The sequence below is a fragment of the Dipodomys merriami genome, unplaced genomic scaffold (assembly GCF_024711535.1).
Source record: "Dipodomys merriami isolate MVZ:Mamm:240054 unplaced genomic scaffold, mDipMer1.0.p SCAF_29, whole genome shotgun sequence".
NCBI classification, from domain to species: Eukaryota; Metazoa; Chordata; class Mammalia; order Rodentia; family Heteromyidae; genus Dipodomys; species Dipodomys merriami.
The window spans coordinates 16,698,513-16,715,790 of record NW_027204381.1 but is presented as its reverse complement, the minus strand read 5'-3'; the positions used below and the strand labels follow the sequence as shown (position 1 = coordinate 16,715,790).

Here is a 17,278-nt window from a genome sequence, read left to right as displayed (position 1 = left end):
AGACCACCCCCCTCACCCACCCCCAACCACTCTCCTCCATTCTTCTTGGCAGTCAACTCCACAATGCCACAACTGCACAAGGCAGATGGACAGACTTGCTGTAAAGTTCCTGAGAAGACATCATTCCCTCCCTTATTGGCACCCCTTGCCCTTTTCTAGTCCAAACAGCCAGCAGACCTCACCCCTCAGTCACCAGGGACCTTTAGAACAGCAGCAGCAGCAGCAGCAGCCAAAGCCACAGAAGTAACGTGTCCATTTGCCAGACGACGTACAAACATCTTTTCTAAAAAGAGTGTCAGGCAGAAGTTTCCCTCAAGAATGAGGTCACACACTATCGCTCTCTGCAAAATTCACATTTAGAAACCTTGCCACAGAGGAGGCGAGGAAGGAGGCAACGTGAGTGGCCTTCCTTTAAGGACTTCTGGCTCGGTATGGTAAATGGGAAAATGCACTGTGCTCTTCTTTTTAACTTTTTAAAAATTGGACTGGAGTCACGGTGAAAGTGGTAGAGCACATTCCTTGCAAGCATGAGGCCCTGAGTTCTAACTCCAACACTATTTTAAAAATTAAAAATAGGAATACTTTACAATGGGGGGGGGTGAATAAGGAAGTTGCCACAACCTCTTCAATTCTCGTAGCCTGTTGCCCAGCTGTGTGTTCTGCACATCACACTCCACTTAACCGTACACTACCATTAACTTCACCCCTAAGTCCAGGAAGAAAGGGTGCTACCTGCTCAGGCCACCCTGCTTTTAAAAGTCTGAGGACTGATTAAAATCCAAGTTCACTTCAAGATATTCTACACGCCAGCCTCACACAGCTCCTGTTGGCTGGAGTGCACTGTATCTCATATACATGCATGACCCTGTATACATATCATACACATGCAATTATGTACACACCTACACATCTACTTGCATGCGCAAGTGCACCTCTGTGCATACATACATATATGTATATGCACCTCCAAAGTGCACACATGCATATATACACGCCCACAATACATGCTCAGGCATGTGTGCACACAAACATGCATGTAGACCTGCATATTTGTACATGTGAAAATGTGCGCATGTGTGTACACAGATGTATATGCATATACATACAGACACACACAAATACACACGGGGCTGTCACTTCCCAGCCATCCAGGCACAGAAAGGGTTAAGTCCCCCTCAGTGCATAAATCAAAAGTTCAAGGCTGCAACATACCACAATGATCCCGTCCTTACATATGACAAGAACCAGAGAGGGGCTGCAAATCCAAGCATCCTGCGAGAGGTCTCCCCGGCCCGCACAGGTTACGCTGCCAGGGTCAGGGCCGGGGACCTTTAGCAGCAACATTCATTTCCTGAACAGGACAAGTTCTCCTGACCATAAAGCTAATAAGAACTTCCTCGCACGGCAAGCTCCGGCTGACAGGCCTACTTGTCACTGGCCACGCAGGAGGGGAGCACTGGTTCCCATTAGTGGCTTATGATGCCAGGTGCTACTAATAAGGTACATGGGCAAGAAACAAGAGCTTGCTAAGTTGTCACTCCAACTCTGGAAGTAATCAGGCCTGGGCTTCAGGGTTGAGGAGGGGCCTTTAAAGAAATGCTGGGGAATGGGGGTGTGGGGGAGGTTAGACATGGTAGATTCCTACAGCATCTAACCTGCTGATCGGCTTAAAATAAATAAATTTCCAACAATCTCTCCACATTTCCCCTAGCAACCATAAAAGACTCCCCCAAATTAACACTAATAATGTTTCCCCCAGCACTGAGGGTCTGATGGATCACCCTGAGGGCCATTACGGTCAGCCACATCTGCTTTTCACTACTGCAAAGAGAGTCGTGCCAACAGGCCTAATGGCAGCAAGATCAGAACACTCAGCTAATCCACTTAGAGAGCAACCGGGGAGAAGGTGGCAGGGGGCTCCCTTGTCAAGCTGGGGTCATAGGGAAGTGGGAGGTAGGGAGACAAGATGACATTGGAGTCTCTGCCATGTGCTTTAAGTTATAGGCTATCTCATCTTTGCTTCGGCACAACGGCCTTGTCACAGACGAACGTAACGGTGTAGTGGTGTGTTTATTTGTTTTTAATAAGCCTGGTGATTGTAGTTTCTGAACATGTCGATATCCTTATTTCTAATTTCTGGCGAGGGGAGAGGTGGAGGGAGGGTAGACGGGGGGGGGGGGGGGGGGTGTAGCCAGGCCCTGGTGGCTCACACCTGTAATGCTACCTACTTGGGAGACTGAGATCTAAGGATCACCATTCAAAGCCAGCCTGAGCAGCAAAGTCTGTGAGACTCTTATCTCCAATTAACAACCAGAAAACCGGAAGAGGTACTGTGGTTCAATGTGACAGAGTACTAGCCTTGAGTACAAAGAGGCTCAGGGATAATGCCTAGACGCTTATTTCAAGCTCCAAGACTGACAAAAAAAAAACTAATTTTGGGGGGAGGGGGAAGTGGGGAAGTCCAAATGGCCCCCCCGAGAAGAAAACTTAAAAAAAAATACACACAGACTTTGACTGGCCCAAGACCATCAAAATGTCTGTGACCTGGGTCTTCTAGTAACTTCTTCAGTAATGCCCTACGGTGGCAGGAAGGTCTTTCTCTGACCTCACTAGATTCCTTCTGCAATATCAAACACGATCTGTTCACACTAAAGGATATCAAGTCTCAAGCACTGAGTGGAAAGTGAGCAGGGAATTTAGAATGAAGCCGGGGATTTTCTTTTTTCATTTTTTTGCAAGTCTTCAGCCGAAGTTTCCACGCTGGCAGTCAAAGTGCCCAATGCCCTTTTGCACAGGTAAGGCCCACGGGACAAAACCCAGCCACGGATTTTCCCACCTGAGCCTGCACAATGAGGAAAACCAAACCAAGGCATTGAAGGGGAGACGGTGGATTGTGCTGGCATGAAATGAACTGCATGGGCTTTTATTTTTCAATGGATTTTCTCTTTGTCATTTTCGGGTTTTCAAGTTCGCAGGAGAAGCTCGCATCCCCAGAAGCTGGTCTCTGTATCAGTAACAAATAAACACACTTCTCAAACCTGTGAGGTCTGGGTGGCCCTATGGCTACCATCCCCTTCTCACTCCTCCATAAAAAAACATGAGGCCAGAGTTCGTCGCCCTGCTTCAGAGAACACTGAACCAGAAGACTGGGGTACAAATCCCAACACCCCTTCCTAGTTTACCATGCACAAGTCCACTAACCTCTTGGACATCAGGGGTGTGGAACTTACAGCTCCCTAACAAGGCAGTTGGGCGGGGGGGGGGGGCGGAGCAGTTATGGAGGTGCCGACTATGAGCACAGAGCCCGGCTGAATCCACCCACCCTTCGAAACATCTCCAGGGAAAGAGCTCTGGGCCAGTCAGGTCCCTCAAGATGCCTTTCATAAGCTGGTAGTTGAGCTCCATTTGATTTGCATGCTTGGCCATGCATCTGGACAACTGGACGCCGCACTGGTGAGCTGCATTTGGCCGGCTAAATTTAAACAAGAACTGAAATGACTCACCAGGCCCTCAGGTCAATGGGACAAAGAGTACCCTGACTGCTGCCACAGAACAACAGATGCAGCTTCTCAGGAAAGATACAGGTGTACACGGTGTCAGCCCTCAAATGCAGAGGGCCTGAGGCAGCTGAGTTACAGCACTGGATTGCAGGACAGCCTCTGGGAGAAGCAGGGCTGGACCTACACAAACACATTCTTACCCTGCACTGTTCATGTGACCCACTTGGATACAATCGCAAACACCTATGGTGTGCACACTGTTACCACCACTGCATGCACTGAGTGAATATTTACTGACTGATCCTCACAACAACCCTGTGAGAAGGTACTGTTATTACAAGCACACAGAGAAACACAACCAGAATACGTAGAAAAGTAGAAATGTACATTCACTATATATAAAGACAGGGTTGGAGGTAGCTGGCAAATTTTTCTTTCATCCAGAATAACTACCATCAGCATTTTCAACTAACATGACAAAAGAGAATCTTTAGTCATCATGAAAAATTCAAGAACCCTCCAACGTCCACCCGACTTCATTCAGCAAGACTCTTAAGTCATCTACTTGAGTTCCAGTTGAACTTGTTTTAGTCATTGATTTTTAAAAAAAGTGATTGCAATTTTTTTTCTTCTGAATTAGCAAGATATAAAAAACAGCTACAGAAGGAGTTTGGTTGTAACAATTCTGGGTAATGATATTTGAAAGCTTTATAGTGGTTTTCCTACGAAGGAAAAAAAAAGTGTTACTAAACTCTCCTATCCCCTGCCCACCCACCCAGCAATATGCAGCCCCGTGCACTAGTGACAGCAACTTGAAAAGGGACAGCTCACTCAGAGGAAAGAGTAAACAAAGTTTCCTCTACTGGAAAATAAAGACGTCATCTTCAAAAGTTCCAAGAGCTCGATCCACTGCCCCGATGGCATACTAACCCTAAGTTTAGCTAAAATAGTAAAGAATGAAATCAGTGCAGATAGAAGCAAATCAAACTGACTCCGTCTTGGCTAGCTAACTTGTCAATCCAGACTCCAAAACCAAGCAAAATACAATTAGCAAAAAGGAGTTTAAGAAGAGGTAAGTGGGTGCATAGGGCATAGAGGTGCATAGGGTGCATAGAGTTTTAAAGAGCTCAACGAAAGCCGGGCGCAGGTGGCTCATGCCTGTAATCCTAGCTACTCAGGAGGCTGAGATCTGAGGATCATGGTTCAAAGGCAGCCTGGGCAGGAAAGTCTGTGAAACTCTTATCTCCAATAAAAACCACCAGAAAACAGGAAGTGGTGCTGTAGCTCAAGTGGTAGAGTGCTAGCCTTGAGCTGAGGGACAGCGCTCAGGCCCAGAGTTCAAGCCCTATGACCAACCACACAAAAAGCTCATCCACTATGCTCCCTCCTTTTTTTTGCCAGCCTTGGGGCTTGAACTCAGGGACTGGGCACTGTCCTTGAGCTTCTTTTATCAAGGCTAGCACTCTACCACTTAAACCACAGCGCCACTTCCAGCTTTTTCCGTTTATGTGGCATTGAGGAATCGAACCCACGGCTCCTTGCATGCTAGGCTAGCACTCTACCACTAAGCCACATTCCCAGCCCCACTATGCCCATTTTACAAATGAATAAAACTGTGGGTGCCAAAAAGGGGGCTGACCATGGCGACTGCAGAGCTAAAAGAAGGCACCAGTGGCACAGCCTGTAATCCTAGCTACACAGGAGGCTGAGACCTGAGGCTCAAAGTCATCCTGGGCAGAAAGTCCATGAGATTCTTATCTCCGATTAGCCAGAAAAAAAAGCCAGAAAAGGGTCTGTGGCTCAAGCCTTCAGTGAAAAAGCTAAGAGACAGTGCTCAGATATCAAGCCCCAGTACCAACACCAAGAAGAAGAAAAAGAAGAAAGAAGAAAGAAGAAGAAGAAGAAGAAGAAGAAGAAGAAGAGGAGGAGGAGGAGGAGGAGGAGGAGGAGGAGGAGGAGGAGGAGGAGGAGGAGGAGGAGGAGGAGGAGGAGGAGGAGGAGGAGGAGGAGGAGGAGGAGGAGGAGGAGGAGGAAGAAGAGGAAGAAGAGGAGGAAGAAGAGGAAGAAGAATTCAGATCTGAGATCCAGAGCCCTGGCCTCCACAATGGCTGGGCAAAACCCAGGCCAATTTTCCAACTTCACAACCAAAAAGACATCTCCCAAAGACCAGATTTTCAGAAGTCCAGCAGGTTAGAAACTGAAGTCATTCATCAACCCCAAAAGGATACTTCCTGGAAACAGACAGGGATTCGAGAAAGGATTTAGACAAATCTGTGAATGACAGAGCAGCCATAAATAGCTACTAAGAGAGGCCTGTATACACCTGACCTTTAGAACTGACGTCAAGGAAGATGGCTACAGCCTCCAATGGCGGCATCTCGGGATGGTGCTGGCAACCGAAGACTAGGTTAGATGGACATGACCCAGAACAGCAATCTCCATGTTCTTATATGGGCTGCTGTGGAGCACCCAGGACTGTGACCGAGAGGAGACAGCACAAGGCCTGGCTCTATCCATTTATAGCTGTGTGACCACGGGCAAGTCACCTACTGGCTCCAAATAGCATTTTTCCTTTTCTCTAAATCAGGGACTCATAGCCAGGCTCTGGTAGCTCACGCCTGTAATTCTAGCTACTCGAGAGGCTGAGATCTGTAAGGATTGTGTTTCAAAAAACCAGTCCAGGCAGTAAAGTCCATGAGATTCTTATCCCCAATTAACTACCAAAAAGTCGGAAGTGGAGCTGTAGCCCAAGTGGTAGAATGCCATACTTGAATGGAAAAAGCTAAGGGACAGTGCCTAAACCCTAAGTTCAAGCCCCAGTACCCACAATAAACAAACAAACAAACAAACTGGGGGGGGGGTTGGTAATGGTCCATAATTCTGTACCCGAAATTGCTGGGTATTTCAGAAATTGGAACTGTACAGATTTCAAAAAGGCACTCTGACGCCTGTGTTTAACAGCTCTGATAGTGACTTAAGACAGCCTTCCGTAATCAAATACATTAATATTTTTGCAGCAAAACATATGAATATTCAAAATAAGCAGGATAAATATAGCCTCACATCAGCTGGGATCAGGCTTCGCCACTAAATGAGTTTGCCACAAACTTATACAGAACCTTTTAGCATTTCAGACTTCATATTTACAAGATGAAGATCATGGCTCTGTACCCTCTTATGTAGTAAGGCTGTGCGGTTAGGAGAGATAACAGTCGATAAAGCTATTCTGCAAAACAGAAAGTGCTAAAGCTGATTTTTAAGGCACGATTAATATTGCTGCTGGTGCTACCATTATTCCACAGCACACACTGTTCCAAACAGAACAGTGAGTCAGGTAACCAATGGCTCACACCTGTAATCTTAACTACCCAGGAGGCTGAGATCTAAAGAGAATGCTTCAAAGCCAGTCCTGGCAGACAAATCCAAGAGTTAACCAGCCAAAAGCTGGAGGTGAAGCAGTGGCTCAACTCATAAAGCTCTAGCCTTGAACATAAAAGCCAAAGAACAGTGGCAAAGGCTTGTGTTCAAGTCCAGTACCATCACAAACACAAAAACAGAAAAACCAGACCTCACTTGGGCATCAGAGATACCAAGAAAATGATTAAAAGGAATGAAGGATTTAGGGCAATCTGCAATCTGCCAAAAGGGACCTAAACTAAGGTCAATGGCTGTGGCCCTTCACGTGGTCCACCACTGCAAAGAGAGCAGCTGTTCATCTGAGAGAGACAAAGGGCCAGGAAGAACTTTAACATTGCATGGTTCTTACACCCTAAAGCCAGCCCCAAAAAGCCTCTGGGAAGGGTTATACACAAGAGCCCAGTGAGATGGCCGAATCCATTCTTCATGGTATCGAAGCTTCTTTTCCAAAAGGAACAAGAGCTCCTAATGAATCTATGCAGAATAGATCCACCCTGATCTGAATGAAGGCTTTTCTATATAAGATACAGAACATCCTATATAAACTTATACCCCACTCTGATTGTGCAACAACCAACTCCAGAAACACATTAACACAAGCCTGAGAAAACTGAAGGCTATACACAAGGATTATATTCCTACATAAGTCTATGCTGCTCCCTGTGTGTGTATGGTACATATACATACATATATACGTATATATAATGTGCAATGTTGAGAATGATAAAATACACCTTTCCTAATTGAGCTGGTCCCCAGTCCACATGCAAACTGTTACAGCCTTTCAGAGAGAGAAAGAGAGACAGAAACACAGACAGAGAGAAAATGGACAGAGCTAGAGCAGGAGAGCCATCCTTGCAGAAGCCTGGGATGACTCTGTCCCTCAGACACTCCTGTAATATGCACCCTGAGGAAGTCAGGGTCCAGAGCTCACTATTTCACCTGCCTAAAGAAGGCAGCTGATTTGACAAGTCTTCTCACCGTCTGCCTTCCTTCTGATTCCATTAGTTAAGTAAGCCCTAAGTGATTTACCCAAATGGTGTCTTTGTCGGGCCTTCCAATCCATCTGTAACTACACTTGACTTTACATTTACATCTTCCTATCCACCACAGAGACCACAATGAATACCTCCACTGAGTTTCAGTCCAGCTACCTGTCTAGTCAAGAGGTTCCCTCACCTCACTCCATCCCAACTTGAGATCGGGTTATGAGGAGATCTATGGATGGGATTCCATAAACAACTCCCTCTCCCTGCTCTCTTCCCCACACTCTGCCCTTTGTTCCCCTCCAATGAAAAAACAACTTCTTGGTACCTATTTGGACCAATACCCTCAGCTACTGGCTTAAGATACAATAAACCCAGGCACTGGCACGAGATGCTCACACCTGTAATCCTAACTACTAAGATCTGAGGACTGTGGTTATAAGCCAGCCCAGGCAGGAAAGTTTGTGAGACTCTAATCTCTAATTAAATCACTTTTTTAAAAAAAGCCAGAAGTGGTGCTGTGGCTCAAGTAGCAGAGTACTAGCAAAAGGATCTCAGTGATAGCTCCTAGGCCCAGGGTTCAAGCTTCAAGACCAGCCTCTCCCCCCTCAAAAAAAGACGATACAATAAACCCTACAGCCTAACACCTGGTCGTGGTAACACCTGTGCATTTCCAGCCCATTCCACAGCTTTCTGGCATCAAAATCTCCCACTGGTTTTTCTACTTTGCCCTTTTGTTTGTACTTGTGGCAGTGATTTTTCTTTCTTTCACCTGAACACTTCTCAGACTGCTGATAGGTAAAGACGGTAAGAGGGACAGAGCAATAGTTAAGAAATGAGGGAGCCCTCACATGAATCTCAGAGCTCTGAGGGTGAGGAAAAGGCCTCCCACAAAGTGCCATCAATCCGGGCACTGTACATTCAAGCCAAGTACACACAGGAATGTCTCCTTGCCCCGTCTCAGTTTCCTCAGTCCCCCCCTAAGGCACTGGCCGCAGGTCCAGCTCTCCAGTGTAGCAGGCTGACTTTCCATTCTCCCTATCACCAAACCACACAGTGTGATACTGAGCACTGCAGGATCAGTGTCTCCCTGTCACTGGGAACAACAGGCAAACACAGACCCTGGAGGAAGAAGCACGGGGGTAAGAACTATACATACACAGATCAAAACAAGATGGCAGACAGTTGGCCCAGTTGTTCTCTGTGGCTGATGCAGCTCATTACAGCTGATGCAGCTGTAGTGATTTCTGGACTTGATTTCATTGCATGAGCACCAATCTGTGGATCACCTCCATTTTAAAAAGTGCATATAGCTGCTCAGGACTACAACCCTAGTATTTACAAGACTGAGATCTGAGGATGGTGCTTGAAAGCCAGCCACAGCAAATAAATCCAAGAGGCTGTTTTCTCCAGTTAACCAGCCAAATGCCAGAAGCAGAGGTATAACTCAAGTGGAAGAGCATTATCCTGAGCAAAAAAGCCAAGTTTGATAGCCAAGGGCCTGAGTTCAAGCTCCCATACCAACATACACACACATACACAAAAAGGGAATACCACAAACTTGAGGAAGCTCAAATAAATATCTTAAACACTCACTACCAGACATAGCTAACTAAACCACCCTTGTGCACTGAAAGTAACATAGTCAATCCCCAGATGAAAAAGGGCCCCATCACATGAAACCCCAGAAATCCCAGGCTAGTGATACCCTTTTGTGGTCTATCAGGTAGAGAAAAAAAATAACATGAATGCCGGGCGCCAGTGGCTCACGCCTGTAATCCTAGCTACTCAGAAGGCTGAGATCTGAGGATCATGGTTCAAAGCCAGTCCAGTCAAGAAAGTCTGTAAGACTCTTATCTCCAATAAAACCTGAAGTGGCGCTGTGGCTCAAGCGGTAGAGCACTCGCCTTGAGTTAAAGAGCACAGGGACAGCGCCCAAGCCCAGAATTCAAGCCCCACGACGACAAAAATAAAAATAAAAAATAAAAATAAATAAAAATAACCATGACCTGGTAAGATCCAGTGGCAGGGGAAATGACTTTCTACCGTACCCCATTTTCCCCCAGCAAAGTGCTGACATAATTCACATCCGGAGAAGATGACAGACGTATCTGGTTAACTTTGGGGAGGGGGTTTCTTCCTTAGGAAAGTCTGAGTGAGAACAAACACTATGTCGTCAATTTCTGAGGGGCACAAGCACCAAGAAGGCACACCTTAGCGACCGTTAATTTTCGCACCCACCGGAAAAATCCGGCTACTTTTAGCTCGGCAGTACTTTCCACAAGGTAAAGCTCAAAGCAGCAGACTGAGCAGTCTCCGGAGCAGGCTGCGGCTAGGGGTGATTAGATCTGCTTCCCAATGCCCCCACCCACTCAAGTCCCCCTATCTAAATGAGCAATAGAGGGATGGGGGGGTGAAGGAGAGTGGGTGCAAAAGTGGAAAATCCACCCAAGATCTGCGTAATGGAAGGCCAGAAGGTATGCTCAGAAATGCTAACAACGACAAACGAAAGATGGATTTGTAGACATCAATCGAGAGAAGAGGGTGAACAACCAGCCTATAGTTTATGACAGAAACAAGAAGACAAAAGCAAACACGCACTACAGACTTGTTCTGTCCTTTCCGATCCATATCCAGTGAGCAATCCTGGGTTCTGTGCACAAGTCTGGTGCCTATTGGCTATCAAACCCCAGGGTTAGAACTAAGTCTTGAGTTTGAATCAAGCTCTGCCTCTTATTCTCTATATAATGCAGGGAAAGAGACTTGAAGCCTGAGGCTTAACATCTTTGTAAGAGAACACTCTGCCCTCCCAAGCCTGTGGTACCAAAAAAGAAAAAAAAAAAAAAAAGCCCCAAGTACCATACTTGCTCCTGAACCAAGCCTGTCAGAAGAACTCAATGAAAGGTTATTTCACAGAGAAGGAAATGGAAGCCAGAGGGCAGCCAAGGCTGGCTGGAAGCAGCACTATACTCAACATGCACAGAGCAGGGATAAGGAAGAGACTACACAGACTGCGAGACCGAGGCTCTCAGACCCATCCTTCCCCAGTTCAAATTTACATCAACTTTCGCTAAATGTGTCAGCAGGAACGGACACCTGGGACCTGACCTAAGCATTGTTCAGCCCCTGCCCTCTTCGTGGGCACCTTGCGTGTACAGAAATCACAGGGTAAGGTAAGGCAGGTGGACTGAGGTCTGGTGACGTGGCCAGATATAGGTCGTAGAGACCCTCCTTCATCCTGAATCACACATACTCCTCTTCATTAATTACTCCAGGCAAAGCAGCATAGATGAAAACAAAAGTGGGAATCCAACTATGAAGACGCTGGGTTCCTAAGCTCCCCCATGTTTCCCATAGCCCCCTTTTCACCCCACCACCCACTGAATAACTGTCCTCCAGACATCAGCAAATGTCTTCTTTTTTTCTTTTTGGCAAAAGGATACAAAGGAGCCAGGCCCCCAGACTCAGAATGGGCCAAGGTATGAAGGTGGGGTATCAGGACTGGAAGATAGGTTCGAGTACAAAGCCTACCTGTGTTGTTCCACGGCCTCGTTATCTGGGAGCTCCACACCACACACGCTGCACTGCTCCCCGAGGGGCCGGCTCTCGGACTTCATGCCCACAGCCAGCTCACCCAGCTTGCTGAACAGCTCCCTCTGGATGAAGCCCTGGGGCAGCAGGCCCCCGTAAGTGCTGAAGTCCATGGAGACAGCCAGGGCTGGCTGCACGTGGAGGCCAGAGGTCACGGAAGATGGCACGCTCAACACAGCATCAGCCTTGTGGTTGGGCAACATGGAGTAGAGACCAAGGTGTTTCTCTGCTAGGGGCCCTGGGGGATCTGGCCGGCCTGGGGGGCCCTGGCCAGCCTCAGCTGTGGGGGGCAGCTGCTCAGAACTTTCCTCTCGCCCATAGTGCAGCTCTCTAGCGCTGGTGATGACACTGCTTCTAGTGGGTGTCCCGGGCCCCTCTTTGCCCCTCTCCTCAACTTTGTCTCCCATCCCTCCTGAGATGCTGGATTCCGCTGCCCCAGGACTGTCCTGACCAGGCACCTCGTCTACCTGCATCATCTCCGTCTTCACCTCAGCCACCATAGGGTGCCGCCCACCCCCAGCCATCATTGGCTCCTCAGGCCCCACGGGAGGCTGAAGAGTTCCCTGCAAGAGAGACTGCCCTATGGTCATCAAACTGTCCACTGCAGCCTTGGTGGGACTCATGGCTGAAAGACCGAATGAGGTGGAGACCGAAGGACTCTGGTCCACCAGGGGCCCTGGGAGGCTCTGTCCAGCCACACTGGCATACCCACTCTCCTCGCTGGAATGCTTCGAGATGAAGATGTTCTTGAGATACCTAGCCTTGCGGTCCTCTTCTTCCTCAGTCCCACCATCAGCCATGGTGGCTTCTGTGTCGTTATCATCGGAGGCCTGGATGGTCTCCAGGATCTTCAGGCACTGCTCTTCCAGGTACTCGATCTCCAGGATCTCAGCGGCATACAGCAGGTCATCCAGGTCCTCCGCCTTCGCTTGCAGCGTGGCCGTGTACGCATATTCCAGAATCTGCTGGAAGGTCTTTGGCGAGAGGAAGTCCAAAGTATAGTGCTGGCTATTGCGGTGGAAGAGGATCTCAAACATCTTGCTGGTGCAGGCCAGCACCGTCCGGTGAGCGTGGAACTCCTGGCTGTCCACCATGATGACCACATCACACAAAGTCCCAGACAGTCGCATCTGGTTGGCCTTGCACAGCAGCCCGGTGGGGTGGCTAGGGTTCTGCAGCTGGATCATATCCATCTTCGTCAAATCCATGGCGCTCGCCTCGGCTCAGGCATGGGGCTCTCTTTCCTCTGTGTTTGGTGTGGTAGGGCAGGGTGGGCTTCCTGGGCCAGTGGAGGAGGGGTCTGCAGGAGAGGAGAGAAGAGGAAAGAGCGATGAGAGGAATGACAGATTCATCAGTGCTCCTGTCAGAATTCAGCACCACATGTCCCCACCCAACCAAACACCCAGCCACAGGTTCTCAGAGATTTCAATCTCTAATAGAAAGGGTTTCCTGGAAAGCAACACATTTGCCTTCCCAAGCCAGGGATGATGGGAAGAAAGAGAACTTCCTGCTGCAAGAATGTCTGTCTGATTCACAGCTCTAGGACATGTGCTGCATCAAGTGAAACGGAATTACACGGAGGCCAGGGCACACTTGAACCTCAGAGTGAGGCCAATATTTCACGCTGAGGAAGTGCTCACACACTTACTAAGAAGATCTGAACCCCTTCCTTTACTCAATGAAAGCATTCAACTTCATTCTCCACCCCCTGTGTAGCCAACCTCATCTTCAAAATCAAGTTTTTCTGTCATGTATGGTGGCTCAGACCTGTAATCCTAGCTATGGGAGAATAAGAGGATCTCTGTTCAAGGGCAACTCTGGCCAAAAAGGAAAAGAGAAAGGCTGTGGGGGGGGGGGGGGGAGAGTTCATGAGATTCCATCTCAACCAATAAAAATCTGGGTGTGGTGACACGTGTCTGTCATCCTAGCCACATGGGAAGCACAAAATGGTCAGACAGTGGTCCAGGTTAGTCCAGACATAAATGTTTAGTTATTTAACACAGTAACTAACACAAAAAGAGCTGAAGGTGTTGAGTCGTGATAAAGCACCAACCTTAGCAAGCACAAAAACACACATTCCGGGGCTCAGCCCCCAGGGTAACCAATATAAATAAATACCTATGCAAATAAATAAATGTTCTTCTATTACTGTCTCACTTTGATTGCCCCAGGAGACAAGCCAAACCCAGCCAGGATCAGCAGCCTGCTGCTGTGGCCCATTGAGTCTCTGAGAAATGGGCTCTCTCTCCCCAGGCCGGTCTCTCCACCAGCAGGGCCTCCCCAGGCCTCTCTCCTCCCATGCTACAATAAACACCTGTCTCTCTAGTAGAAGTTAAGACCAGTCTGAGATAATAGGCCTCTCTCTCAACGCCTGCCTGGATCAGGAAGAGGCCTCCAGGGTGCTGAAGCCCTTTAGGGCCAAGACCTAAGGGGCCCAGGTCCCTCCCAACCTAGCCTGACCAATATTGCAGCTAAGGATCTGGAGGCCAGGGTCTCCCTCACTCTTCATGGGGTTTGGCTGACCTCTGTACTCTCAAAAGACAGCCCAATGGGCTGGCCGAGGCCCAGAGCTCACATGGAAAGGGTTAACGGGGAGGAGTGGTAAGGGGGGCTGCTGCAGACACTTTGGCTGCTCACCCAAGGGTGGAAACCCAGGCTGTCCTGGGTGAGCTGGTCAACCACTGAACGCGCCTCAGGGCCGTGGGCTTGCCTACAAACATCCAGAGTTTCAGAGAAGTTGGGAGGGAGTAGGGAAAAAGAATGGAGGGTTCGGCTACCCGAATTCCTTCGCCGAAACGAACCTTTTGGGGGTGTCCTGATGGAAAAATGGGGGTGCCCTCGCGGCCGTCTCCCCTACCCCGCGGCTCGGAGCAAGGTTCAACCGGGGTGGGAAAAAGCCGGCGCTCACCAGCCCCGGGCTCGGCGATCGAGCGATCGATCGCGCTCTCACACACCCCGAGTTTCCAGCGACCCCCGCCGGGACTTGGAGACGACTTCGGCAAACTTCCGCGAGCAACTTTTCCCCGGGAGTCGGGGAAGCCTGGCGAGGAAGGGAGCGGAGCTTAGGAAAGGAAGGAAAGCGAAGAGACGGGGGGCCAAAGGCGAAGCGCGCCCCTGCGGGCTTGGACACCCCGGCGAGGACGGAGAGGCGGCGGACCCGGGGCCGCCGAACGAGGACGAAGCACAAAAGCCCGGCAGCAGCGAGTGGAGGGAGACACGGCGAGAAGGGATCGGCCAGCACGCCCTCTCCCACCCAGGTCCCCTGAGTCACATCCCCCCACAGACACACACACACACACCCCGGGAAGCGACGGCAGGGTCTCGGGCCTCCGCGCGGGCCGGCGTGCCCGACCCCAGGCGAGCGTTCCAGGGAAGGCGGAGAGCGAGTCGCGGCGGAGCGCGCGGGTGTGCCGTCCGCGGGCCGGCTGGGGCGCGTGCGGGAGTGAGCCGGGGGCCTGGCGAGCGGACGGCCGGGCGAGCCGCCGGCGCCCGCGGTGGGAAAGGCGTCCGGGACGCATCAGGTGCAGAGCCCGGGCAGCCACCGCGCGCGCGCGGCCAGGAGCGCACGGCGAGCTCCGGGCGCCACGGCTGCTCCCACTGAGAGCCGAGGAGGGCCCGGGGCGCTGAGGACTCGCGGAGCTTCTCTCCCCCCTTCCCCCCCAGAGAGGAGGCGACTGGGGTGGAATTGATCAAGTCCAATCAAGAGAATCAAAGGGGGGGCCCACTACGGGTTTTTTGTTTTATTTTGGGGTTCTGGGGGGGTTGTTTTGTCTTGTTTTTCAAAGAGAAACAAAACCCAAGCGAGTGCTAATCACGCCGCTCTCCACCTCCAGATCCACTCGTCAGCTTCCTCCGGCTCTGGCTTCCCAGCCGGCCAGCGAATAAACACACAAATAAATAAACCACAACCCCATCTCACACCCGCGCGCCGGTCCGCGCACACCGCAGCACCCACGGGCTCCCGGCCCTTCCGCGGGCCCCGGGCGGTACAAAGCCTCCGAGTCCCCGACCCTCGGCTCGCGCCCCCTCACCTCTCACCCGGACGGTGCCCACAGGACTGGAAAGGTGGGAGAGGCAGCGGCGCCCCCAGCTGACAGCCGAGGGGGGGTCCCCGCTTCCTGCTCGCTGACCCACCCACCCCCCCACCCCCGGCACAACCCACCCAACCTGCGCCGGAGACGCCGGCGGCGGCGGCGGCAGCCGGGGAAGGAGCTCGCCCCAGCGCAGCGGCCGGAGCGATCGCGCGCTCCCACCGCCCCCCACCCCACCCCGGACCCCGCGCCAGGCCCCGGGGCGCCCCGGCGCGCGGCGCTCCCGGGCGGTGCGCCCCTTCCCCGATCCACCCCCCCCCATCCCCGACTCACTCACTCACCGCTGCCGAGCCGGGCGCTGCTGAGGGTGGGTGTGCGTGCCTGGTGAAGGGGTGTGTGCCAGTGTCGGGGAGGGGCGGGGTGGGGGGGAACTGTTGCTCTCCGTCTCAAGGCGGCAGCGGCGGCATCGCCAGGCAGTTCGCAGTACCCGCTCTCATCACCCTCAACTCCACTCTGAGGCGAGGTTAGCAAATCACCACCGGCTGCGGCGCCTCCGCCGCGTCCCACGTCAACGCCGAGCCCCCTCCCCTGCGAGGCCCCGGCGCCTCTCCATCTTTAGTGCTGGCGGCCGAGCGCGGCTCCCTGCCCACAGCTGCCCCCTCCCTCCCCCTCCCCTCCCCTCCCCCTCCCGCGCGGTCCCCGGACTCAGCCCGCCCACCCCACCCCCGCGCCGGCCCAGCCCGTGCGCGCTCCCCGCCCCACCCCTCCCTCTCCCTCTCTCCTCCTCCACCCTCCCCTTCCCCGCGCTCCGCGCTCCGGGCTTCGCCTGACATCTAGCTGCTGCGGCGGCGCTGGCTCCAGCTGCCGTCCGCTCCTCGGCCGAGCCCAGAGGGCAGCCGGGGCGAGTGGAGAGGAATGCGAGGGAGCCCTTAATGGGGACACGGGGGGGGGGGAGGTGAGGGGCCCCGGAGGCCGCAGCCCCCGCCGGAACCCCGAGGTTCGCCTTTCCACCGGGCATGGATTTGATTTCCCGTTCCCCTCCGGGCTTCCAGCGCCCAAGAGTTTTTCGAGCCCCCCCCCCCGCCCCCGGCCCCCGCTTCCCCTGTTTGTTCCAATTAAGCGAGTGTCATCTCGCCTTTCACTTTTCCTGCGGACTCGCGGCTGCGCACACCCCCTCCCCGTGCCCTCAATCGGCTTTGAAGGATCGCCTCCCCGGCCTCGCGGGGCGCCGGGCTCCCAGCGGCGGCTCTGGGAGAGGCTCGGGCGCGGGGTGCGCTGCGCTCCGGCTCTGGTGAGCGAGGTAGCGGGGAGACCGATGGATGGTGGAGGGGGGACCCCAGGTCCCCGCTAGCGCCTGCGCCAGAGGCCGAGGGCAAAGCCTAAGAGAAACTTTTTCTCCCTCCCGGGCTTGGGCCTTCCTGCGGCCCGCACCTCCCCCTGCTCCAGCAACCCGGGCTGGACTAGAGTCTGGAGAAGCTGAGTCCTGCTTGGTGCAGTTGTTTCCACCACACACACACACACACACACACACACTTTTGGATCGTGGGGCACGATGGAAAGTTCTAGGCTGCCCCACTACAGAGGGTAAAGTTAAGATCAGACAAAAACAACAACAATCACCCTTCCTCGGGCTGCCTAAAGCTTCCTTCTCTCCTTCCTCTGGAAGCTGGGCGAGTGTAGGTGACCAACAGATGGAACTGGCCTGGAACTAAAGTTCTCAGTGTTGAGGTTAGGGGTGGAGAGGCAAAGGCTT

The 17,278-nt window shown here is 51.9% G+C and overlaps 1 protein-coding gene across 4 annotated transcripts in view; it reads right to left on the bottom strand.

Annotated features, from left to right (window-relative positions):
* Zbtb16 (zinc finger and BTB domain containing 16) overlaps positions 1 to 16,161 on the bottom strand; it is a 176,324-nt gene extending 160,163 nt beyond the window's left edge. The window contains exons 1-2 of one of the 4 annotated variants that reach the window (XM_070038502.1): positions 15,859 to 16,161; positions 11,435 to 12,794 (exon numbers count right to left, since the gene is read on the bottom strand). In XM_070038502.1, coding sequence (XP_069894603.1) covers positions 11,435 to 12,702 — 1,268 coding nt within the window. In that variant the 5' untranslated portion in view covers positions 12,703 to 12,794; positions 15,859 to 16,161. Of the gene's footprint in view, positions 1 to 11,434; positions 12,795 to 14,295; positions 14,380 to 15,525; positions 15,599 to 15,858 lie in introns of those variants that run through there. The other 3 variants (XM_070038501.1, XM_070038503.1, XM_070038504.1) reach the window with 3 other exon arrangements.
* Positions 16,162 to 17,278: the final 1,117 nt, after the last annotated feature.